The sequence below is a fragment of the Brienomyrus brachyistius genome, chromosome 19 (genome assembly GCF_023856365.1).
Source record: "Brienomyrus brachyistius isolate T26 chromosome 19, BBRACH_0.4, whole genome shotgun sequence".
Classification (NCBI taxonomy): domain Eukaryota; kingdom Metazoa; phylum Chordata; class Actinopteri; order Osteoglossiformes; family Mormyridae; genus Brienomyrus; species Brienomyrus brachyistius.
Genome location: NC_064551.1, coordinates 17,084,110 through 17,095,713, shown reverse-complemented (window position 1 = coordinate 17,095,713; position 11,604 = coordinate 17,084,110). Strand labels below are relative to the sequence as shown.

General features: G+C 42.2%; 1 protein-coding gene across 1 annotated transcript; it reads right to left on the bottom strand.

The window, feature by feature from the left end:
• Positions 1 to 2,903: 2,903 nt before the first annotated feature.
• Positions 2,904 to 9,765, bottom strand: lamp5 (lysosomal associated membrane protein family member 5). Its single transcript, XM_048985325.1, has 6 exons — positions 9,062 to 9,765; positions 8,558 to 8,730; positions 8,071 to 8,202; positions 7,779 to 7,881; positions 6,588 to 6,776; positions 2,904 to 3,659 (listed from the first exon to the last, which is right to left on the bottom strand). The coding sequence occupies exons 1-6, from the start codon at positions 9,117 to 9,119 to the stop codon at positions 3,484 to 3,486; spliced, it is 831 nt and encodes a 276-aa protein (XP_048841282.1). The 5' UTR covers positions 9,120 to 9,765; the 3' UTR covers positions 2,904 to 3,483.
• Between the last annotated feature and the right edge of the window lie 1,839 nt (positions 9,766 to 11,604).

Below are 11,604 nucleotides of genomic sequence, written 5' to 3'. Positions count from 1 at the left end.
ATACATTTTTCATAAATTAAACTTGATAAATTTATGAAAAAAAATCTGACCTGTATACAATACGATTATTTTTTAAGTATCAGAACTATCGCTCTAATATGCAGTTAATTATAATACTATCCATAAATGCAAACAATTTGCAGTGTACTCGTATTTTATTTGAAATTAATTGAAACGTTTTTTTTCAGAACTGGGAATCTTTTAATCTTAAAAATGTATACAATCTTTACTTGAAATAAGTAGTTTTGTCTGAGTAAAGAAAGCATTATAATGACAACCAACTTCACCCCCCTTGATCAGACATAAACGCCCCCGTGCTGTAATACTGCTTTCTAAACAAACTGCTCTCACCTCATAAGGTTCGAATACTTCGAATGAACAAGTTTTCTTGTTTGAAGAATTGTTTGAAACCTGCAGTATTTATAAAAACAAAAGACTGTAAGTTTTCATTATGGGTTTAAGAAAAACAAATGCTCAAGGCGCATAAAATATTATTATAATAATATTATTTTCCTCACATAAATAGAGATTTTAAAATAGCATTACCTCCTTTAACAGTAATTTTGTAAATCTGTTTTGCTAATTTTCTAAATACTAGCTACCTCAGGAAATATCAAACAATGATGGAAAACACCGCACCGATCAATGAACTGACTGCTCGTTACAAAAACATTTTGTTGCTATTGGCCAATAAAACACCTTGAATTTCGCGACATGTTTCCTTCCTTTCTCTTCCTCTTCCTAACTTTCTGTCCCACACTCACATTGCTCCAAAGCTCTACCGCCTAGCCGGGCACCATGGAATGTGGTCTTTGTGCGTTGTCATCAAACTGAATGTATGGCTCAATTAAACAGTGGAACTATGGTGATTAGAAAAGAAATATTTGTCAATTTAACCGCACGAGCCTGATTCTGTATGAATAGAAAATTATTTAAGTTAATCGGACAAGGTAAATGTCTGGACTATATCTCCAAATAGACTTTGAGCATTTTTTTGTAATAATTTTGTGTGGGAATGTCTACCTTTAATATTGTGCATAGGTATGTATGTTGTATTTTTCCATATAGATTTTATTGTAGTATTTTTGACTAGTAGGTTTGTGTTTTGTATTTTTGACTTGTGTTTCAAGGGCTGTACAGATCCATAATGAAGATGGATATTTGCTTGTCCAGAGAGATGTAGCTCATTTACTGTCAGTCAGAGCTCCCCCTCCCCCCCCCCCCCAGCACCCAGGACAGAAGGTCTAGACAAATAGTTGGATCGATCCCACGCCTACACCCTCTCCAGGAAACATGGAGAGTAATGCCACTTCCATCTGAATCTATTGATTGTACTCTTTCTTGTCCCCTGTCTATATTTCAACGTTGTACTGAAAACATGTTTTTCAGACATTGATTTTAGCACCACGAAACCCACCGGAAGATCTGCAAAGTCACAAGTCGAATTCTGTGTTATTATCTCAGTGTGCGGATGAAAATTTGCATTGACATTATTCCAGGAAGATGTGGACAGTCTTTCTTTCCTGCTATTGTTGTGTCTAATACAGATCACTTAGCTCACAGCCTCCGCAGACTGGACTCCACAAAGTGTGCATATGTAGTATTTGCGTTGGTCTTCCTGTCTGCCTTTCAATTGGTGTTTTTTTTTAACGATGAATGTAGCCCACAGTGTGTCTGAAGAGAAATGACCTGGACTCACAGTAATAATCTGACACCAGCTACCATCATTTGCACGTAGCAACTGAAACTGGTAACTATTGTATTTATTACTGACCGTGGTAATTAGGGCTAGAGAAATTATACTGGAGAAAGAAAAGTGTCAGTTTGGTATTAAGATTAAAATCTGTGTTCCTGATTCTCACAACCTTCACTGTTAAGTGCATACAGTATGCGCCATATATTGCTAGCTAGTACGACTCTGTAAATGAAAACATTTATTGTAGTAAAATGCATTCATAGTTGTTGGATGTAGCATGTAGTATTTGTACTAGAAGTGGTTAAATGCAAGCCATTTAAATTATATATGAATATGTTTTTATTATGTAATTTGCCAGCATTGTGCTGTGTTTCATAAGAACCTCCTCTGTCAGAGACCTTAGTTACGATACGCCGCGACACCACTGCGTAATCACTGCGTAGTCTCACGGCACACCACTGCGTAATCACTGCGTAGTCTCACGGCACACCACTGCGGAAAATTCAGCACTCCAGCCGCGTGTCTATGACACGCCAAAGGTAAAAGCGAAACTGCAAAAGCATCACAGGCACCCCAAAGGTTTTAAGCAGCCCCCCGGTATCACTGTCTGTGAGTGATACTGAATCAGAGCGCTTGTCACAGAGCTACTGACAGGAAGGAAATGAAGACAGTCAGTGCTGGTTCAGATCCTCCGCCATCTCAGCCAGCCTTTTGTCTGAATATCAGCTGCACAGAGGAGCAGAATTCTTTCATGCAGATCCACTGAGTATCTCCTTTATTTCCAGTGGCTGTTTCCATCTGTCCTTTTCAGGGAATCTGGATTGTGTGAAATATTTTTTTATATCTCAGTATTTTAGGGGGTCTCTGTCTGTGTCCAGAACACTGTGAGTTCAAATCTCATGGTGTAAATGAATTCACCCTAACTGCCTCAGGGACACACGTGTGTGGCTTTGCATAGAAGTGTCCGCTATGTAAATGTTAAAAATATTGATAAAACCATTGTATACTATTGTAAGACCCCATGTTGTGCATCACTGAAGCCTGTTGAAGTGCATTTAATTAACATACCCTGCCTCTAAAGCCTAATGGATACTGCAGTTTGGACAGAATGCGTTTTCTTTGGCCTGAAGGGACATGGTCTGCAAGATGTCTGCAGCAGAATTCAAATAATGACAATGAAATTAGCATAACAGAATTCACACAAAAATGTGTTGTATCATTTATTTCAGTAAAGAGACCTTCAAACATTTAAACATATGCTAATTTCTTGGTTTTCTTTATGCATAGTAATTCTTAAAATATTATACTCTAACATCGTGTGTTCATTTTTATTTTCATAATTGACCATATTTTCTTTCCTCCAGTATGCAATGAATTATGACAAGGCATAAATGTAATTTTAACATAAATCTGTCAGTTGCGTAAAGACATTAGTTTTACATTTTTTAAACGGTTTAATGTGCATACGTTCAAACTGAATTATAATGCATGTCACCGACAGATGGGGGAGTAAGGCTAGGTAATAAATCACCATTTAAGCCGCGGTTTTACACCTGCATTCCACACGACACTCCACTTTCACCGTTAACGCAGAATTCAAAGCGGAAAACTGGACGACCGCGAGCGCAAACTCATTTTCTCTGCAGATATTCATTTTTAAACATAATAACCAACTGCACAGATCGAGGCTGAGCAGAAACTGAAGAAAGAAAAAAAAACAGACGGCCGACTACACAGTGAGATGCAGCGCGGTGTCTATCACTAAGGGGGGGGTCGTGGGTCCGAGGTCACATATTCTTGTACATGGAGCGATCCCTGGGCAGCTGCGGCTGATTGGCGGTCATTTTCAGGTGTACGTGGTACACGGAGAGGGTGATGACGATGATCAGCCCCAGGATGACTCCCAGGATCAGTGGCAGCATTTCCTCTAGCTGCTCACGCTGGTCACTCAAGCATTTATACGCTGCAGACGCAAAGGAAATGGGACCAGTGATGATGCTGCGGCAGCGGCATGAGGAATAAAGCGGCCAGCGTCACTGTGAGACCCCACCCAAATACCTTTACGATCCAATGGGAAGATTCTAGAATGCAGGAAATAGGACTGAGCGACATCAGAACGTGATGTACCTTCGGCCGCACCGAGTCACACTTTCTGCATTGCAGTGTCTCCCTGGACGCTTCTGTCGGGAAGGATCTTTTATAATCCCCTTTAAAAGTCCCGGACATTAAAGGCAGAAGCTCCCGACTTTAAGAAGGCAGCAGGGATCTGCCCGGTCATGTGCATCCGACATCTTCATCCGTCATAAAAGGTTGTAAAGGAGCAGTGAAGCGCGCCTCCAGCGCCTTACCCCCCCCCCCCCCCACCCGCACCGCACCGCACGCGCTGTGAAAAGCCTGCAGTCGCTGTCCCGAAAGCATCCCTATTAGGATAACGTGGGAAAATTACACCTTGACGTGAGCTGCGGCAGATTTCATTATAAATGAGTCATTCCTTTTTAAGCCAACAGAAGAGGGGTTAGGGTATAAACACGAAATGACCTTTACAACCCAGCACAAAAATAACCCTCTTAAAGTAGAAGGCATTCACTGTCGATTTACTTATTTAATCATTGACAGAACAATGAATTAAAAAATGAAAAACACAGGGAGAACCGGATTAAATGTGATAAATCTCTGAAACGAGAGACCTCCTCATTTCAGAGGCCCTTGTGCGTTTCCTGAGGATAAGTTGGGCTGTTGTGTCACACGTTTCAAAACCACATCGACTTGAATCCTTTCAATATTTTTTCATCTTTTTTTTTTTTTTTACTGATAACAGCCCAGGAGCACCGTTCCGACATCAACAGTGCGACATGCTGAAGATGCAGCCCAAATAACAGCCTCGCATACATATCATTGCAGTACCAGTACGTCCGGCAACCACTGTTCCCCGTCACCGATAAAGAACAACGGAATGACACTTTCGCTCTGTCCAAGCCCAGTATTTCTGCTGTGTGTAAACCTGTACATATGCAAATGTGTACCAGCTTAAGGAGGCGTGTTCGGGGGAGCAAGGGGCAGCACTACGAGCTCACGCCTCCAGGGTGTGTGAGATGTATTATATATTACATTGTGGGGACTAAAGGTAAAAACCTGTTCTTTTGATGTTGCGGGGACCATTTCTGCAATCACACACTGCTTGGTTGCTTATTGTTAAGTTGGTGATTTTTGGAAATTAGGGTTTTTCCTATAGAAATGTATATGGATGATCCCCACAAAGATATTAATATAAACGTGTGTGTGTGTGTGTGTGTGTGAGACGCGTGATGCGCTGGTCTTTCCCATCATTCCTATCCTGTGCTTCCAGGACCAGCCCCCAGACTCAATGTGAACCTGCCTCAGATAAGCTGTTAGCAAAACATCGACGGTTGGAAAACCAGACTCATTGTATTCGAGGGAGGAATACTTTTTCCACACTGAATTGTAACCCTCCTCCCTCCACTTCAGTGGACATTAAAGATTAAGCTGAAAACATATGTATTAACCACTGTATCTTCAAATTATAAAACAACCAAGACGCAAATTAACAGCAGGTGAATCACATGACCTTAAATGACCCCGTATTGTGGATAAGCAATGATTTGATTGAATCCCTTAAAGCAGAGTTCTACCTAAGCCTAAAATTTTAAAATAGCAATTATGCAATTTAAAGTGCTTGAGCTACTCAAGGGTGGTGATAGTAAGAATTAATTATAATGGTGGTATAAATATGAAACTATTTATAATCTAGGAAATTATGAAAATAGTAATAATCAATTTCTCAGCAAACTAAAACCATAGAAACAGTGTCTAATTTTCCATCACTGTTAGTGATCCTACTCCGTTGGGCCCTTGATCAAGGCCCTTAACCTGCAATTGCTTCATACTGGGTATGATGTTAATCTACATTCAGCCCTATAAGGAGGGATGGATTGGCACTCCAGCCATGGGAAAAAGCCTTACACTGGTCCATTTGGGCACAAGGGCCACACTGGTCCAGTGTGGTGCTGAAGTATGACCTGCCACATGGCTTCACTCAGGTTCTCATCCCTGAGGTGGTTTGCTGTGTGGTCAGTGTAGCAACACACTGTAATCAGTGCCTGCTCCTTACACACTGTAATCGGTGCCTGCTCCTTACACACTGTAATCGGTGCATGCTCCTTACACACTGTAATCGGTGCCTGCTCCTTACACACTGTAATCGGTGCCTGCTCCTTACACACTGTAATCGGTGCCTGTTCCCTACACACTGTAATCGGTGCCTGCTCCTTACACACTGTAATCGGTGCCTGCTCCTTACACACTGTAATCGGTGCCTGCTCCCTACTCACTGTAATCGGTGCCTGCTCCCTACACACTGTAATCGGTGCCTGCTCCCTACACACTGTAATCGGTGCCTGCTCCCCACACACTGTAATCGGTGACTGCTCCTTACACACTGTAATCGGTGCCTGCTCCTTACACACTGTAATCGGTGCCTGCTCCCTACACACTGTAATCGGTGCCTGCTCCCTACACACTGTAATCAGTGCCTGCTCCTTACACACTGTAATCGGTGCCTGCTCCCTACACACTGTAATCAGTGCCTGCTCCTTACACACTGTAATCGGTGCCTGCTCCTTACCGCTGTACGGAGTGAAATTGGGGTTTTGTAATGCTGTAATAGGATTAAGCATTAACCCTGGCGATGCTAAACATGACAGATTCATGGATTAAATTCTCCCTGTTAAATGCAAATTGACGTTTGACAATTAGAAATGATTACATAGTGATTAAGGACTAAGGTTTGTAACCTGCAGGTTGTTAGTTCAGTACCCAATACAAATTCTCATGTGATTCCCAACTAATGGCCTCTGGGTGGCGATATTTATACCTTCACTGAATATGAAGTCGCCCTGGATGTCGAAGGGCTGTATCTGAATGTCAGACATGGAGACCGTTACTCCTTTCTGGTGGTCACTGGAGATCAGGGTAACCGTCTGGACAGCCGTGCACTCATAGGATCGGCCTGCAGGGGTCACTAGAGCTGAGAGGCGATGAGAGTTGGCAGTGTGCTTTCCAGCTGAAAAGATACACACACACACACACACACACGCACACACACACACACACACACAGATTGCACCATGAGTTTAAAGATAAGAAACATCAGCACCAATACAGTGCAAGAACCGTACAAGCATTTTAACAAACTGTCAAACAAACCACACACGATAAAAAATTCAGGAATATGTATTACAGCTTTGCTGGACTGTTCATGTATTGAAACATTCAGTATGAAATAAAATCAAGAGAAAGAGCAAAATAATTTTATATACGATCAGTGTTGTCTGTTGTTTTTTCTTGATAAATAAAATATGGGACAACGAACATTTATTTTATGGGAATATGTTATGTGTAGAGGAAAGACTAATTTCTATATTATATATGAAAAATACGGAACCCAACGCAAAGTTAAAGCCTGTGAAACATTTAAAAAGTAGCCTATATTGGTCCATTAGACGACTTTTTTTGTAACCCAACTACCTGAATATAAAACAATTTAAATATAGATATGGAGCGCAAAATATCGAGCGATACGGGAGATTAAAGAAAAAAAATAACAGGCATATGACAATCACCGAATACACACTATCGTTGTCTCGAACTAAATCTACGTGATACGTAACGTTCCATAGTAAAATTTCAGAAATTTGGTTATTTCCTATTTTTATGGGAATAAGTCAGAACAGATATTTCGTTGCGTCATTGCCCCTACCTACAAATGTACCCGCAGCAAAAGAAATAATGATAGCATATAATAAATACCACAGGGTAAAATTCAATCTAAATCATTTTAGATTTTTTTTCCTAATTGGCTCCTCTCTATTTATCCCGCTTGCTATGTCGTATTTTTTAATATAGCAAATGTATGCAGTTTAAATTATTACACCGGCAGTACCAAAGTATAGCCTATAAAACACACAATGGAATAAATATTTGCTTTCAAAATCAAACGCTGGTCAAACATCTTGTATCTGTATTGAATTAAAATAAATTAAGCCATAGCACAGAATAAACTTACGGTTGTAAGCGTTAATGAAGTGTGTTGTTTCTGAGGTATCGTACACAAACTGCATCTTATTCATTTTCCAGATTGCTTTTCCCTTGGATGGGTCTTGTACTTCCTAATTAACAACAATAAGAACAAACAACCAAAATTAAACTTGGCAACTAGTAATTTACATAGCAGCAATCTGTTGTGTGAATTACCAAAAAAAGAACCGGGAATTTCCTGCTTAAATTTGCGCCTGTGCAGCAATATATTCTTGTAATCGGTGTGGTTAAGGTAATGTAAGAAAAACGTCTCTGCCAACCTTAAGGAAGAAAATGCGAAACGAGTAGGCGTTATTCATCCAGGAAATGCGCAGCTCGGCTTCATTACTCCCGCATTTTCCCTCAATCTCTGCCCCTCGGGGAAGCGCAATGGGCGCCTGTTCTGTAATCAGCTGTAGATAAAATAAAAAAAAAAACATTAGAAATTTGATAGCTGGGAATTTTCAGATCTATAACAAATGTTAATTGGATTAACTTCGTGTCAAACACGACCATTTATTCAGCGACATATCAGCTGCACTGATGTTCACATACGTTGACTCAGCGTTTTTTATTGATGCATGCGATTATAATAGTTTGCTTGCGCGCGCCTTCGCTGCCATTCACAGCATACTGTTATTATTAAAGGACTTTTCTTCGAACTGGCAGTATCATATCCCGTGTGTGCAATAAACTCACTGGAGTCATTGGTGCTGAGCATGCAAATAATTATAAAAAATATGTAAAAGTCGGAATGGGGATTCTTACGTCTATGCCGTTGAGCGCAAGGACGTCATATGGGACAACAAATCTGACGGCAAACTCTGCCATCAAGCAAGTTGTACCGTTTTCGCGAACTACGAATATATCTTTGTCTGGGTTTGTAGATAATCCCGATAGGTTCTCCACCTCCTGCTCTGCTGGGCTTCGAGCAACAATACCTGGAATGGGAGGTTTATTATAACAACTAACGACAGCAGCGAAATAGCAAAATACCCTTAGGTGATGATAATAATTTAAGTTAAAGATCCAGGATATAACATTATTATTAGTCATTATCAATATCAATATTACTGACGCGTATGCACATCACATAAAAATGCACGACTTTTTGCATCTGTTAACATACTCTCACTTGATATAAAAGAAGTGGACCGGTGCCCTTACTGGAACAGTGCCCTTACTGGATCAGTACTTTTAATGTACGCTAAGATATTCATTGACCGCTTTGAAGGCAAAATAGCCAAAACAAATACAGAAAAAGCCACTTACTTAATAGACAGAGCAAAATTCCTCTGGCGTCCACGGTCTTGGATCGCGTACGCTCCATCGTTCAATTGACTGGATTTGGAAATTACTAATGTAGTAATGACTAAAACAAATGGAAGAGACGAGATTCCCTCTCAGTGCAGAGGAGTCACGACAGCAGCCCCGCAAATGCAGCAAACGCAGGGGGATGCGTGCGGCAGCATCCAGTCGCCAAAGGCACGAAGTGCGCTCAGGATGCAGGCGCAAACGTGCCTTTCTGGAGGAAAGGGGGTCGTTTTAGGACAGTTAACTCGTTGCGGAGGCTGTCGTGTTTATTCCAGACTGAGGGACAGCCGGACGGGAACTGCAGCATGAAGTCAAAGGGACGACTGCTCGCTTTGAGAAGTTCCCTGAAGTCTCTCGGTGCGAGATCGCCAGGGCTACTCCCGCAATGCCTTTATTCCCATGGCCGAGACTGCAGCTGAGCCTGACGGAGAACCGCTTTACCCCCCTGATTCCCGGCAAGGTTGCAGTCTTTGTGTGAGCGGATCGCTGCGGCTCCGCGATGTGTCAGATCAGCCGTGCGGAGCAGAAGCTGCGGCCACAGCTGCCCTCGCCGGTTTGGAGCAGCTCAGGAAGACGCCGGTGTGGGGCGCAGTCACGACATTAGGAAATAAGCACAAGCTGCGTTTCTGCCCATAGTATACCTGAACCAACCAGGCAGTGGGTGCTTATGCCGTATCGGTTAATATAACCGAACTATATATTATCATACATTTTGAATAAGAAACTCCATTCATTAAACAGTGATTGCTTATTTAAACATGGCTTTTAAATTATCTTCAGTATAATTACTATTTTCAGTTTTAGCTTAAACATCACTTGCAGGCTGGGTTGGATGCTGGGCGATCTGAGCGGTGACTTTCACCGGTTTTTCCAGGCAATGCGGCGTCATCGGTCCGTAAAGGTGCGAAATGGGCGAAAAGCAAACAGCTGCACCCACATTAAAGCTTCCTGGGCGCTAATAACGCAGAACAGGAATTAAAACGCAACTTAATGTTTAATGAATAGCCTAATTATGTATTCTTTGCATTTCTAAGTTACACGAATAACGTTTTAATACGTTAGTTAGAAAATACAAGAAATCCAATTTACAGATTAAGGACCGGCATTTTATTTGATGGGACGACTCCAATCTTGGGGATGGTATACGGCTATAGACTGATATTTCCCTGCGCGCATCTGGATTAAAAAGTTTTAAAGTCAAAGTGGATCAGCTTTACACTTGAGGGCGCTGAGGCGTTAGCTGCTTTACGGCAAAGTCTCTGATCTTGGAAGTCGGAGAACCGGGAATTCAGGACGTCCAAGACCGCCAGTCTTTTTAAATAACGGAGAAGTGAAACGCTTTAATGGTTTGTTCCACAACACATTGTAAACTGATCCACTACATAACAGTACGCGCTATTTTGCGGTTTATTTAGCATTTTTTTTATACGGAGGTGCAGGACTCATAAGACTAGTGGCAAACCACATGATAGTATGAATCTTATCTGAAAACTCATCAAATTTCCTATTTACAAAATCAAAAACGGGTTTTTTTTTCTGGGGGGTCATTTTCATGTCCTCTGCCAGTTAAAGGTGATAAAAAGAAATCAAATGGAATGGAGTCGAAGGTTTCTGCAGCTTTTAGTGTTTTTGCCTGGTCCTGGGGAGAAGGTAACTGCCGTTTGTGTACCACGGCTTTGGGCTAAGCAAGGCAGACGTCCAGAGGTGGTCTCTGATTTGGTGAACGCTGTTCATGGCGTAATTGGTCGTGCAGAAGGTGCTGAACAAAAACCATCAGAGAAAAGAAGGTGCTTCTCACTTTCTCAATGTGGGTCCACCCATTTCACCAGGGGTTGTAAAATGAGCTGCCTTTCTGCCAGGAGACCCAGTGGGCCAAATTGTATCCATTGTGTTGTCAGATTTATTTACTGGCCAAACATGCCCGGTTTCCGATTAGCTATTTAGACGCCCAACGGGCAGGTCTGTGACCAGGTAATGATCGAAGTTCTGGTCCCTCTAGCTGTTTTATGGGATGCCATTGCTCCTCAGAATGGTCAAACACCTCCTGTGTGCCGTCAAACCTGTCCTCCCCCAGGTGTCCAGCCTTGTTCTGTGAATCTGGAGCCCTAACCTCCTGAAAGACCGCACCAAGACGTCTACAAGTGTCTGCTGTGTGGCTGGAAGGCCCGTATTCCTCCATGCGTCCCCCAGCTTCGGGTCGGCTTTCCCTATGGTGTGCGGGTGGGGGGCGTTTGCAGGTGTGATTCAGACTGGGGCAGTTTACACTCGCTCTCTCACAGCAGACATTGCAAGAACTTTAAACTCAGAGCCGCTGGGTTGAAGGGCAGCGAGGATCAACATGGTGTGTCCTCTGGCCGTCTTTGAATCGTACATCTTTCCGTTGAGCGAATCAAAGATGAACCTGGTCAGATGAGCCCTGTCCTTCACCATGACTTGCAGGAGAAACTCTATCTTCACCCTGGTGGGGGGTTTTCTGAAGAACTCAGCAAGCCAGTCACTTT